The 14,942-nt window shown below is 36.8% G+C and overlaps 2 protein-coding genes across 2 annotated transcripts in view; both read left to right on the top strand.

Moving 5' to 3' along the window:
• Positions 1 to 1,117: 1,117 nt before the first annotated feature.
• LOC112099533 (probable RNA-dependent RNA polymerase 1) lies at positions 1,118 to 5,104 on the top strand. Its single transcript, XM_024186939.1, has 4 exons — positions 1,118 to 1,597; positions 1,799 to 3,621; positions 3,803 to 3,953; positions 4,183 to 5,104. The coding sequence occupies exons 1-4, from the start codon at positions 1,118 to 1,120 to the stop codon at positions 4,960 to 4,962; spliced, it is 3,234 nt and encodes a 1,077-aa protein (XP_024042707.1). The 3' UTR covers positions 4,963 to 5,104.
• Positions 5,105 to 11,692: 6,588 nt separating this feature from the next.
• The window catches only part of LOC112099875 (probable RNA-dependent RNA polymerase 1), a 7,689-nt gene continuing 4,439 nt past the window's right edge, over positions 11,693 to 14,942 (top strand). Inside the window, exons 1-2 of the mRNA XM_024187379.1 lie at positions 11,693 to 12,374; positions 12,492 to 12,854. Coding sequence (XP_024043147.1) covers positions 11,693 to 12,374; positions 12,492 to 12,854 — 1,045 coding nt within the window. The remainder of the gene's footprint in view (positions 12,375 to 12,491; positions 12,855 to 14,942) is intronic.

Here is a 14,942-nt window from a genome sequence, read left to right as displayed (position 1 = left end):
TACTGATTTATTTGCATATGAATTACGATGCAAATGTAATAAAGTGCATGGAATAATGAGGACTTTACTCCTATTGGATATTGCTTTAGCTTCTATTAACCAGCGTACTGTCTACTTCTACTTGGCATGCACGTTTCCTTATTGTTTCCACTTTCCACAACTTTATGTAAAACGGAAATATTTCAAAAGTATCTATCTCTATCTCATCATTCTCCCTTCTTCAAGCTGCTAAAGGCCCACTCTCCTTCCCTATCATGCCGCTGGGGACATATATATATTTTAATTGTCACTTTTTTTCCATTTTGCTGGCATCGTGGTAACTTCATCAAATGCGACATATCTTGCTTTGATTTAATTTCTCAGCGAGTCAATGACCTCTCCGCCGTATCACTCTTTATCCTTTACTTCAAAGCCTCAAGCTGATCAATCGATGATTAATTACGTTTAGCCCAACAGAGAGAAAGCACCTTGATGATGTGTACGTAAATGATTGATTGTTTATTGCATGAAACTATGGAGGCTGTGACACTAGAAAATTGCATGTCAAAGTTGAACTCATGATAACTTTAATTGAAGAATCTTACGAAGGCACAATGGACAGAACATGACATTTTCTTACTCGGTGTAAAACAATGTGTTGAATTAAAACTAGCTATTTTATCGGACAAAACTCATTTCAACCAATGAGATGTCGAGACGTGTCAGTCACATGGGAGTTTGGGCGAACTTAAGCAGCTACACAGTCAATGGGGCCCAAAGGTCATAGTCAAGTCAGCTTATATGATAAGTTTCCTAGTATTGAAACTGAAGACCAAGAACAGGGCATTAACGAGCTTTTCTCTCTATATATTCCCTCCTTGATCACCATTTGTTTCTCACAAAGCTACTTAGTGTTCATTGACATCGCTTGCTGCAAGCTTCCGTGAGTAATCACTGTTTCCTGGTAACTCATTTGCTTATTGTATTTGGTTTTGAATTTGCTTTCTGTCCTAGTTATATATTTCTGTATGAGCATGTGTCGCCTTTTATCGTTAATTGATTGCGTAAGTTGGTGCTGTATGAGTAGCTAACTTCAATAATGCACAATTTAAACTGCAGTTGAAATTGTATTGACGAAATGGCTAAGATGATCAGTTTGTTTGGATTTGCTTCACTTATGTCTTCCGAAGCTGTGAAGGAATTTCTGGAGCTACATACCGGTGAAGGAACTGTTTCTAATGTTGAAGTTGGACAAAAGGAAGGTTCAAGAGCACATGCTATAGTTGAGTTCACAACTGTGGAAGCTGCAGAACTAATCAAGGGGTTGGCTGCTGAGCGTCTTTTGTGGTACGGGAAATCTTATCTGAAAGCTTCCGATGAAAAGAGAAGGATCCCGTATTACAAGTTGAATTTTGGATGCCAAATTTCTAAGGACAAGTTTTCTGTGCTCTGGTCACAGGAAAACGTTTCTGTGAAACTGTGTTCGGACCTCAGAAAATTTATGTTCTTTCTGTCTTATGCATCTGTAGATTATAAGCTTGAGCTCTCCTATGAAAGCATTTGGCAGATTGAGCTACATCGTCCCAGAGGTCACTCTGTTAAATATCTTGTCATTCAGGTTTGTATTTTGCAATACAACTAATCAACATGAGATCATTTTATAAAATCACTTCATGCTATGTATCAAGAAATATAGCTTTTTGCAAATTGATCACTTACAAGAAAGCTATAACTTCAATACCGTGTTGCATGATCGATCAGTTTACTTCTTTCAAATGTTATACGCTAAAAGCCTGTTTTCTTTGTTTTCTGTTGCCAGTTATATGGTGCTCCTATGATTTATGAGAAAGATATCCACTGGGTTCGCGAAGTTGATTTTACTCCATCGTCAAGCATTGGACAATCATCTGCCATGTGTTTGGAACTTCCCAGAGGGGCTCATATTCCGAAAGCGCTGAAAGATTTCTTTTACTACAAAGAAAGTCCACTCCAGTTCACTCTAGTACGAGGTTCCGGGTTCTCTAGCAACACTGATCTTGTCCCTATGATCAGTCCACCTCATGGCATTAAATTGCCATTCAAAATATTATTCAAAATCAATTCTCTGGTTCAACATGGCTGCATTCCAGGGCCGGCACTTGATGCCAAATTCTTTCGCTTGGTTGATCCAAGTAGAATCAAGATGGAATGCATAGACCGTGCTTTGGAGACGCTATTTCATCTAAGAAACTGCTGCTATGAGCCTGTAAGCTGTCTCGAAGAGCAATATACGAAGTATGTCTTATCTGGGAGACTACTTAATTCCCCTGCTGTTGCCTTAGATGATGGTTTGGTTTATGTTAACAAGGTTCTGGTAACCCCATCTAAGGTTTATTTTTGTGGTCCGGAGATCAGTCTGTCAAATCGTGTGTTACGAAGTTATCCGGATGAAATTGACAACTTTCTTCGTCTTTCTTTTGTTGATGAGGACTTGGATAAGTTGTACTCAACAGTTTTGTCTCCCGTGACATCTTCCACCAATGAAGAAAGACATACAAGAATTTATGAAAGAGTACTCTCAACTCTAAGAAATGGGATAGTCATCGGAGATAAGAAGTTTGAAACTCTGGCATTTTCAAATAGTCAAGTGAAAGATAATTCTTTGTGGATGTTTGCATCCAGGCCTGAGCTTACTGCAGCAGATATCAGAGAGAGAATGGGTGATTTTCGCGACATAAAGAATGTTGCAAAGTATGCTGCTAGACTTGGTCAGTCTTTCAGCTCATCTAGAGAGGCACTGCATGTTGACAGTAGTGATATTGAAATCATTCCTGATGTAGAGGTGGAGGACGATGGGATTACATATTGTTTCTCGGATGGTATAGGGAAAATATCTGCCGAATTAGCCGAAATTGTGGCTAAAAATTGTGGTTTCACGATTTATACTCCATCTGCATTTCAGATTCGATATGGTGGGTACAAAGGTGTTGTAGCAGTTGATCCAACTTCATCAACAAAGTTATCATTGAGGAAGAGTATGCTCAAGTACAAATCAGAAAGCACAAGTCTAGACATTTTGGCAAATAGCAAGTATCAGCCCTGTTTCCTTAATCGCCAGTTGATAACCCTTTTGTCTACTCTTGGCATTAGAGATCGTGTTTTTGAAAAGAAGCAGAGAGAGGGCGTCGCGCAATTAGATGCCATTTTAACAGATCCTTTGAAGGCACATGAGGCACTGGAACTGATGTCATCAGGGGAGAACACAAATGTTTTGAAAGAAATGCTTATGTGTGGTTATAAGCCTGATGTAGAACCGTTTCTGTCAATGATGCTACACACATTCCGCGCATCAAATCTGCTGGAGCTGAGAACCAGAACAAGGATATTTATCCAGAATGGACGAGCAATGATGGGATGTCTTGATGAAACAGGCACATTAGAATATGGTCAGGTATTTGTTCAATGTTCTGCCTCTAGAAGAAGAGAGTTTTTGGATAATTCCTGCAACAATCGGTCAGGAGAACTTAGTGTTGTGGAGGGAAAGGTGGTTGTTGCTAAAAATCCATGTCTACACCCAGGAGACATGCGTGTGCTAAGGGCTGTGGACGTACCTGCTTTGCATCACATGGTGGATTGTGTTGTTTTCCCGGCAAAAGGAAAAAGGTAAGCTTTTTTTTTTTTTCTGGTTTTCCCCAAGAATGACTTATGGTATGATTCATAATAGATTATTCTTAATGAAAGTTTCAATAGATTCTATTGGAACATTTTTTTACGACTTGTTCTGTTTTGATAAATGCTCAGATATATACCTGTGTAAACTGACAATGGTTGCATTATTTGTTAGACCCCATACAAATGAATGCTCGGGAAGTGACCTGGACGGTGACGTGTACTTTGTCTGCTGGGACCACGAACTTATTCCTCCACTTCAGTTTCGACCAATGGATTATACTCCGGCACCAGAAAAGGTTTTGGATCGTGACGTGACAATCGAGGTATTGCTCAATCTTCTAGTAATGTTTTAAGATTTATTTCATTCATATGCATGAATAAACTCTTCTATTTGCTTAGTTTCTTTTGTAATTACACTCTGTCATTTCTAATTTCTTCGAGCCAAAGGCATTGCAGCGTATCATCTTATCCTGAAAAACTTCTCATCATTTGTTTTTCTCTCTTTAATCTGCCGTGATCCTTTTTTTGCCCCTTAACATTTCTATGCTGCAGGATGTAGAGGAATACTTTGCCGATTACATAGTCAATGACAGCTTGGGCATAATTTGCAATGCCCACGTCGTGCATGCAGATTCAGAACCTGACAAGGCGAGGAGCAGCAAATGTCTTGAGCTTGCAAAGCTATCCTCCATTGCAGTGGACTTCTCCAAAACTGGAGTCGCAGCCACAATACCCAGTGGACTACGTGTCAAGAAATATCCAGACTTTATGGAGAAGCAAAACAAAACCTGCTATGAATCACAGCGTGTCATTGGGAAGCTTTATCGAGAGGTAAAAGGCATTGCACCATCAACAGCCACTATGAAATCCTTTACTAAGGAAGTGGCAATGCAGTCCTATGATACTGATATGGAAGTTGATGGCTTTAAGCACTACATCATCGATGCTTTCAACTACAAAACTGAGTATGTTATCAAGTTGGGGAACTTGATGGATTATTATGGGATCAAAACTGAGGCTGAAATACTGAGTGGGTGCATCATGGAAATGGCAAAGTCCTTTGATAAGAAAAGAGACTTGGAAGCAATCACTTTTGCTGTAAGGTCATTAAGAAAAGAAGCCAGGACCTGGTTCAACAAGAAGAAGAATGAGTCAGATTCTAGCCATGAAGCTGTATACGCAAAAGCTTCAGCTTGGTACCATGTGACTTACCATCCAAGTTACTGGGGTCGGTATAAACGAGAAGGAATGAATCGAGACCATTTTCTCAGCTTCCCGTGGTGCATCCATGACAAGCTGATTGAGATCAAAAGGGGAAAACAGAGCTCCTAAAGGCCAGGCCTTGAAAATTTTCATCGCTAGGGAGTGCCATTCCAGACATGGATTGTGCTCTTAGTTGTGGAGCGATTTGACATTAAAATAGTTAAGTGTGTGCAATTATTTTTTAAATAAGCAGCTTGTGTGACGGCTTCTTTACCTTCTTGTTGTTGTTGCTGTTGCTGCTGCAGTTGTTGTTGTTGCTGTGAGATGCAAGTGTGGTGTGATCTGTACTTGAATTTGAAACTTGTTTTTAGTTTCTGTAATAAAATAAAAATATGGTTTGTTGTGTGATTACTTGGAATTCACAGATGCATGGATAAAGAATGTTACGATTTATGATATCCATACATATTAAAAATATCATTGGGAGTGGTATCTAAATAAATATTAAATTATTATCCTAACAGATACATAATTGTGTTATGAAAATATTGATCACAATGAAATCCTAGAGTTATATATACTTACGATTTTGAGGTGATTCAATCCATCGAAGTCAGTTTTCAACTTTCATATCACCAAAGACTTGCAAAACCATTGTGCCAAGAAGCAAAACTGAAGTATCCTCTTGTCCAGCAAAGTTAAATAGCTTACATTCTTAGCCACAGATAACATCGTCCCTACTGATCCCTTTAAGTCTGTTGTTTCGATGTTCTTTAATTTCTCTAAAATTTGATTCCATAAGCAAACCTAATAAGTCATCCTTTTTAGCTTCCCCTGTTTTCATTATTTCTAAGAGCGGATTTCCTTGTCAAGGTCCATCATTGTCCTGTTTCTCTTAGTAGGGACATATCTATATATAAGCAGTAAAAATTTACTAAAATGAGATTAACAAGAAACCGTTTTTCTTAAGTGCACAAGTCTGCACTCTACAAAATATGCAAATTCAGTCTTTACAACAATAACAACGGAAATTGCACTTAATAAAGTTCATTTTTCTAAAAACATTTATAGAAATGAAAATAAAAAAGACTAAGGAAATAGGAGACTAATACTTACTATCGTCATAAGTAAATTTCAACTTTATGATTGATGCACATGTTTTCAAATCAGCCAGAGATTATTTTTTACACCTCCATATATCCTTGAATGTAAACTGACTGTAAAGCTTGTAAGGCTAGATCAGCTAGTTCTGTTTGGGATTGGTTCATTCTTCTTAGTTGCTCCCAAAAGCCATTCGACAAATCACATCACTTATCAAATTTACAAGATAAGGCCATACATCCAACTCACCTGATCCTTCAGTACACATCAGATTCTCCCACTTGGTAATTATTTCCCTGCAACTTTGGTAAAACGCAGGCAACATAAGCTCTATCAAAAGCAAGAAAATGATGGCATTATGGAACTTAATATTCCATTAGTACACAAAGGTAGAGCTTCTCTTGGTGGAACGGTGGGTCGATAGTCTTTCTAAGTTTAGTGCACTTTTCACCTTCATGGCTTGGCAGTCTGATTGTCATTATCTTTCCTAGTGGATTAGATTTGGATTTCTGAAAATATTTAATTCTAATCATGTTGTAAAAGTGTTTTCACTTAATATATATATATATGTGTGTGTGTGTATGTATATGTATAAAAAAAACTAAAGCAATAACAGTCATTTAAAGATATACAAATTTTGTCGTAAATCTTATTGGATAGCTTAATTAGCTTATTCAATATCTTATGTTAACTGCTATATTATATCTCAATGAAGGGAGACACAACACTCTCCACAACTTTATGCAAAACAGAAATATTTCAAATGTACATATCTCTTTATTCATCCTTCTTCGAGTAGCTCAGATCCCTTCTCCTTCCCTATCATGCTAGCCTTAAAATATGTGTTTCTTGTATGAAAGTTAAATGCATGCACACTTTGTTCTCTTATCAAACCATTAAAATATGGCGGGAACATTCGAGAACTTCGCTTGCTGCTCAATAATCTTGTGCCACCACACAACAGAGAAAGTCTCTTGATGATGTGTACGCAAATGATTGATTGTTTATTGCATGAAACTATGGAGACTCTCACAGCGGATCAATTCATGTCAACGTTGAACCAATGACGACTTCAACTGAAGAATCTTACGGAGACACTATGGACACAACATGACATTTTCTAACTCCGCGTGACCCTATGTGTTAGAGTGCAATTTATGCACTAGTTTTGCATTGTTTATTTCCCTTAATATCGATGTTTTGCACTTAATAATAATGATTTACTTGTGTTTTACTTTTGTATGTGCAATTCTATTGATTTGTGATAAAATTGAGCTATAAGATGATGTTTAAAGATGATTGTTTTCTTGGAGAAATTATGAGCGTCAGAAGAACTTTATTGATAAAGCGTGGGGGCGTGCTGTCAACTACGGACCTGCAGTTTTTAGTTTAACGTGTTTTGTATTTTTGGTTATTTTTGTAATTACAAATTTAATATTTCAGATATTAGTATTTTATTTTAAATAGAACTCTAAAGGAGAAGAGAGAGAGAGTATTTAAAGGAGGAATCTATTGTGAAAAAAGGGACTTTTTGGAGAAGAGAAATAAACCCTAAATCTAAACTTTTCTCTTCTTTCTATGAAGAACTAAACCTATTTTTCTGGTTGAAGGATAATGAAGCTTTGATTCATCACTACTGTGAGATCTATTTTATGCTTTAATTGTTTTATTGCTTTTTGGGTATTTGTTTATTCTCTGAATTATTTTCATGATTATATTTGTTAATTAGGTAATTGGCCACTATTTAATTATCAACTTAATCTATTGTTAATTAAAGGATTCATCGTATGAAGATTTTAATGTTTGTGACAAATAACATAGCAGTGAGTTGTGTTATGAGAATAAACAATCTAATTTAAATGAGTCATCGTATGTGTTGATTAGGATTTGGGTCTCTCTGGTTTTCAGGCTGTCAATTGATTAAATCCTATGATCGTATCTAGGGTTGTCTATTGATTAGGGAAATAGCCAACGGTCGTACCTTGGTTATCGACTAGTTAAGGAGAGATTGGCTATTAGAGGGTCTCAGTAGATATAACCGGTCTATTCATAAGTAATAATAATCTATATTTGAATCAATGATCAGTAGTCGAATCAAGCTGAATTAATTCCTTCAACCAGAGTTTTCTCCAATTTGAATTACAACTTTAATTTGCATTCTTGTTATTTTAATTTGATTTTTATTATTGTCAACAAAACCTTCATTTTATGTTTTATGTTTTAAAAGGATTTAAATAATTACCGATCTCTGTGGACACGACCCTGCTCAATCACTATACACAATTTATTTAGAGTAGAAATTTATTTTTGTTGGCTTCGACAACCATCAAAATTTGGTGTCGTTGCCGGGGATTGGTGTCATTTATTTAATCATTTTTACGTTTTACTTGGTGTATGGTTCGTTCTTCTAGTACAGGTACACTTTCGTTTGATCTTGAAATTGAGAAGACAACTCGCCAGTTGAGACAACAGACGAAGCGAGCTAAGCAACGATCCTCGTCGCCTTTGCTTTCTGAAACAGATACGGTGCCTGATTTAGTTGAATTATCTAGCGATTCGGAAGAACAAGTGATGGATAGAGCTGCACCTGTAGAAAGAACTCTTAGAGAGTTAGCTGAACCAGACTTGAATCAGCAACCACTCTGCATTCAATATGTAGACTTGGAGGTAAATTTTGAATTAAAGTCTAGTCTTATTCATTTATTACCCAAGTTTCATGGTTTTGCAGGTGAAGATCCTCATAAACATTTCAAGGAGTTTCATGTTGTGTGTTCAAGTATGAGGCCACAAGGCGTGACTCATGAAGAGTAGATTAAGCTGCGTGCTTTTCCGTTCTCTATAGATGGGTTAGCTAAAGACTGGTTGTACTACTTGCCTCCTGGATCAATTACAACGTGGAATGGTTTGAAGAAGCCGTTCCTCGAGAAGTACTTTCCTGCTTCAAGAGCTGCCGACATCAGAAAAGACATTTGTGGGATCAGACAACTTCATGGGAAGACTTTGTATGAGTATTGGGAGCGATTCAAATAATTGTGTGCCAGTTGTCCTCAGCATCAGATTTCTGATCAACTTCTTATTCAATATTTTTACGAAGGACTGTCATTAATGGATAGGAGTATGATAGATGCTGCTAGTGGAGGTGTGTTGGTGAACAAGACCCCTATTCAAGCAAGGGAGTTGATCTCAAATATGGCTGCCAATGCACAACAATTTGGCAGCAGGCAAGATGCCACTTTAAGAACGGTGAATGAGGTAAATATTTCTTCTGTTGAACAACATTTAGATAAACTTACTTCTCTTGTGGAAAAGTTTATTGTAAGTAATGTGCAACAGGTAAAGACTTGTGGCATTTGTTCCAATATGGGTCATTCAACTGATATGTGTCCTACACTTCAAAAAGAACCCGTTGAACAAGCCAATGCAGTTAGAGGATTTCCAGGCATGCCTCAGAGGAGGTATGATTCTTATGCACAAACATACAATCCGGGATGGAATGATCATCCCAACTTAAGCTATGGAGTTAGGCCGTCAGGATTCCCACAATAGTATCCACCAAGACAACCAGCACCTCCACAATCAAACTCCAAGTAAGGTATATCTCTTGAAGAAATTGTTAAATCACTTGTGACTAACACTCAACAATTTCAGCAGGCAACTACAATAAGAATTCAGAATTTGGAGAACCAAATGAGTCAATTGGCGACTACAGTGAGCCGTCTGGAGTCTCAAGTATTAAGGAGATTGCCTTCACAATCTGAGGTGAATCCAAAGCAAAACGTTAGTGCTGTCATCCTTAGAAGTGGGAATGAGTTACAAGAGCCTGGTAAGAAAGTGACAAAGCATGTAGAAGATGAGCTTGAGAAGAATGAATTAATGCCTAAATCTCAAGATGCGCAACCCACCAGTGCGAAACCCCTACCTATTGTGATACTTCCTCCTTTTCCAAGCCGGTTTGCAAAATCCAAAAAAGAGAAACAAGAGAAAGACATCCTTGAGACATTTCGCAAGGTTAAGGTAAATATTCCTTTATTAGATGCTATAAAATAAATACCTTGATATGCTAAAGTCCTTAAGGAATTGTGCACCTCCAAGAGAAAATTAAGAGGAGATGAAAAAGTTCACATGGGGGAGAATATTTCAGTAGTTCTCCAAAAAAAACTACCTCCTAAGTGCAAGGATCCAGGTATGTTTACTATCCCTTGTAAAATTGGTAGTGTTAGAGTTTAAAAGGCTATGTTAGATCTAGGAGCTTCTATTAATGTCATGTCTCGCTCCATTTATTCATCTTTGAATGTTGGTCCATTAAAAGAAACTGTCGTGATAATTCAACTAGCTGATAGGTCTAATGCATATCCTGATGGGGTATTAGAAGATGTCTTAGTACAAGTTAATGAGTGGTTTTTCCTGCTGATTTTTATGTACTTGATATGGAAGAGGATAACTCCTCTAATTTTGTCCCAATTTTGCTAGGAAGACCTTTTTTTAAGACTGCTAGGACTAAAATGGATGTACATAAAGGGACTCTCACTATGGAGTTTGATGGAGAGGTTATAGAATTCAATATGAATGATGCCATGAAATATCCTAGTGAGGAACATTTGGTATTTTCTGTGGATGTTATTAACCCTATAGTGCAGGAAGTTTTTTACAAGGAAAAAACGAAGACATTTCATGATAGAATGATTTTGAGAAAGGAGTTCTCTGTTGGTCAAAAAGTTCTTTTTTTTCATTCTAAGCTTAAACTCTTTCCAGGTAAATAACGTTCTTGCTGGGTTGGACATTTTATTGTTACTAATATTTTTCCTCATGGTGCAGTTGAGATTCGGAGTCCGACCTCTGACAAAGTTTTTAAGGTTAATGGTCATCGCTTAAAACATTTTTATGAAGGTTTTTCGGTGAATATTGTGGAGGATATGGCTCTCGAGAGTCCCAATTATGGAGATTGATGCATAAATGTGTCTAGCCAAAGACATAAAACAAAGGCGCTTTTGGGGAGGCAACCCAAATGATTTATTTATTTTGGTTTTTGTTATATCTTCTTTTAATTTTGATTCAGATTTTTTTTAAAAAAATAATGTGTTTGCTTATTTTGGCCAGAAGAAAATTTTCGATAAGGCTTGCCCACGTCTTAACTAATAAGTACTTCTGTGATTTTTAAAGTAAAATGGTTTTAAGGCGTGCCCACGTGTTTATTAGAAAATTACTTCTGAAATTTTTAGTGTCTCAAAGTGATTCATCACTAAAAAAAAAAAATTATTTATTTTTTTTCCTTCTTTTATTTCTTATATATATATATTTAAAAAAATGAAAAAAAAAAACAAAAAAAAAATCACAAATCATTGTTCACTGTTCACAAATCCCTAATTCAAAAAAAAAATTCACTATTGATTATCGTTTTCACCCGCAGCAACTAGCAGCCGCAGCCACGTAGCAGCAGCAACCGTGCACAATCAGCAGCAACCGTGCGCGCAACACAGCCCACGCAGCAGCAGCCGCAGCCACACAATCAGCAGCAACCGTGCTGGGTTGCGCTGCGTGCAGATCCAGCAACCCGTGCGCGCCGCACAATCAGTCCCACCTGCAATGCAAGCCCCCTCAATGCAGTGCGAACCAGCCAGCGTTCGCAACGCAGAAAACATCCCGCACGCAACCAGTAGTGCGTAACCAGCCCCAACCCGCGCAGCAACGCAACACAACCAGCCTACGCCCTGTATTCCAGCCGGGTAAATCGAAATCCGTGAGTGCAATTATTGTAACAATGCCGAAGAGGAAAGCATCTACTTCCAAGTCGTCGAAAAAGACACCCGTCGCAAAGAAATCTAAGATTGCCGCTCCCACTACGGTTCCATGGAACATAATTTCAGATTCACGCCAAGCCGTGAGACAAAGATCGAAACATGGAAAAGGAGTGAGTGTTTTGCCACTTGCGGAATCCAATCTCGGAGGGTGCCTCGCATTCGCGACTCAACAAGAGAAAGAGAGGTACAAAGATATTTCCACGCGCAAAATACTTCCAGCTAAGTATATTCATTACCCGACTCTTGAAAAATTAAATGTTAAAGATAATTTTGATTCTTTGATAGATAAGATTGGGTTGCGTAAGTTTGTTGATGTTGATTGCTTGGGTTATGTTGAGTTGATTAGGGAGTTTTATGCTACTTTTCAATTCACTATGCCGAATGATTTTACTTTGCATACCCCGGATGTCATTAAGTTTAGGTTAATGGGACGAAATTTTTCACACTCTATCACGGATTTTAACCTAGCTTTAGGATTCATTGATGATGATTATTCTACTAGTGATGAATATTTAGGAACAACTTGTGACTTTAGCGAAAATTTTGAGCCTTATGGTCTTTGGCGTAATTTATCTGTTGATCACAATGCCTATGACCCGAGTAAATCAAAGAGTTCTTTCTTACGTGATCGTGTTTTGAAATGTGTGCATCGATTCTTAGCATATAATTTTTTAGGCAAGAAAGATCACTCAGGAATTTTCTCTAAAACTGAATTTTATTTTATCTGGTGCATGTTAAATGATGTGAGGCCTAATTTAGGTTTTTGGTTAGCGGATCAATTTCAAAGTGTGCTTAAACGGTATAGGACTTTATTTCTTGGTCCATACATTACTCTGTTAGCTATAAACCTATGTGTGCTTGATCCTGACAATAATGATTTGCATCCTGCTTGCAAAAAGGAATTTTTGGATATGTCTGTGTTTGAAAGAACAGGTGTGGTCGAATTCAAGGAGGGGAGATTTCAGTTTACTGAACCAGGACCCACTCAACTTCCGAAGAAGCTTTATGCTAGGAGTGGTGCTACCTCTGATGACGAGTTTGACGATGACACTGTTGCCCCGCCAACTATTCCTTCTACATCCGCACCACCTTTGAGCATTCAGTTAGAGAAAATGGAGCACAGTTAGAGAAAATGGAGCAGAATTTGGCCGCATACTTCGAGAGTGTGGGATTTACCCCACCATTTCCGCCAAGCCCATAGACGTTATGTGGATCAAAGCTCACAATTCAGGGAAGTTTCTTTTTGCCCTTAAACTTTTATCCTTACGCTTTAATTTTTATGTGAGCTTTGATTATCTTACATTGGGGACAATGTAAGTTCTTGGTGTGGGGGAGGGATTTTTGCATTATTGATGTCTGAAAGTAGTATTTTCACTCTACTCATTTATTTTCACTCTACTCATCCTTAAATGATTTTGGAGTTAGTATGCTTTATATATTATTATTTTATCTTTTCTTTTCTTTCTCACTACTTTTTTTCCCATCTATCTCAAATTATTTACATCTATTTTTTTTTCCTATCATACTCTTTCATCACTCACATTTTATCTTTCATTTTTTTTACTACATACATCTTTCTCGCTTATTATCATTTTTACCTTTCCTTTTATATCTCATTCATACCTTCATCTCATTCTACACCACTATTGATGATTGATTCATTTGAAGAGTGTACATGATTTGATGGCAAATTTACCAACTTTGTGAGGATTTGAGCCTATGAGCAACCACTTTGCTCTAATTATTTTTGTTATGTGAATATCAATCCTAGTTTGTTTATTCTAGAACTTGCTTTATTATGCATGTTGAAGCCACATTACGGGATTTTATGCATTAAAATGATAAGGGCAAACCATTTACCATTTTTCTATTCTCGCATTTTCTTTTTTCTCTACCCGAAGACCTTTATTTGCTACCTTTGTTTGAGCCTTAACCATTACCCATCTAATTCTCTCCGTCTACTTAACCATTTTTCTTATTTTTTAGCCTTAATTTAAGGAGATTTTTGGACTCATTGTGTGAATATATTTTGTTGCTTTTTCTACCTTGTATTAAAGTCTCTCAATTAGATCAACAAGCATTATGCTTGAATTAAATTGTGCAAGGTTCGTTTCTTTTGTTTGATTCAAAAAAAAAAAAAAACAACAACAACAAAAAAAAAAGAGAAAAAGAAAAATCGAAAAAAAAGTAAAAAAAAATCGAAAAAACAAAAAAATGTTTACATTCTTGGTGACTTGAGTAGAAATAAGCATTTTGATATCATAAGTTCATTCAATGAGTTCATTCTTCTCATTTTGATCTCTTTTTCTTTCGTAAACCTTTCTTTTTCATTTAACTCATTTAACCCCATTACAACCCTTTTAAGACCCTTAGATTTTTGCATTTTATTCATGTTTTGTGGATTGAGATGTGATTTATGAGCAAGCTTATGGTAATAGCATTCTTTGATTTCATGGAGTGAAGTTATTGAGAGGGCTATTACATCTTGTTGCACTTGAATTTTGAATGGATCTTCTTGGTGGTTGAATGTTCTTATTCTATCTTATGAGATTCTATGCTTTAAAATCCTTGTCTCTCGAATGTTGATCGACTTAATTTCTTGAGGTATGCTTGCTTAAAATTATTTTTGGATGAGTTGAGATGAGAATTGAGTGGAGATTTGGGATTAATCTTGAGTTATATGCTTGAGGACAAGCATCATCTTGGTGTGGGGGAATTTGTTAGAGTGCAATTTATGCACTAGTTTTGCATTGTTTACTTCCCTTAATATCGATGTTTTGCACTTAATAATAATGTTTTACTTGTGTTTTACTTTTGTAGGTGCAATTCTATTGATTGATGATAAAATTGAGCTAAAAGATGATGTTTAAGGAGATTGTTCTCTTGGAGAAATTTCTGAGCGTCAGAAGAACTTTGTTGATAAGGCATGGGCGCGTGCTGTCAACTGCGGACCTGCAGTTTTTAGTTTAACGTGTTTTGTATTTTTGGTTATTTTTGTAATTACGAATTTAATATTTCAGATATTAGTATTTTATTTTAAATATAATTCAAAAAGAGAAGAGAGAGAGTATTTAAGAGAGGAATCTATTGTGAAAAAGGGGGGATTTTGGATTGGAGAAAAAGAAACCCTAGATCTAATTTTTCTCTTCTCTCTATGAGAAGAACTTTGTTGATAAGGCGTGGGCGCGTGCTGTCAAGCTTTGATTCATC

This window comes from Citrus clementina, unplaced genomic scaffold (assembly GCF_000493195.1).
Source record: "Citrus clementina cultivar Clemenules unplaced genomic scaffold, Citrus_clementina_v1.0 scaffold_3, whole genome shotgun sequence".
Lineage (NCBI taxonomy): Eukaryota > Viridiplantae > Streptophyta > Magnoliopsida > Sapindales > Rutaceae > Citrus > Citrus x clementina.
Note: the sequence above shows the minus strand (reverse complement) of the source record. Positions and strands in the feature narration are given on the sequence as shown.

Bases quoted from the DNA above. Each gene is read 5' to 3' on its own strand.
- LOC112099533 (XM_024186939.1), top strand. From the start codon at position 1,118: ATGGCTAAGATGATCAGTTTGTTTGGATTTGCTTCACTTATGTCTTCC. The intron at 3,622-3,802 runs GTAAGCTTTTTT...ATTATTTGTTAG, and splicing joins TTCCCGGCAAAAGGAAAAAG to ACCCCATACAAATGAATGCT. The intron at 3,954-4,182 runs GTATTGCTCAAT...TCTATGCTGCAG, and splicing joins ATCGTGACGTGACAATCGAG to GATGTAGAGGAATACTTTGC.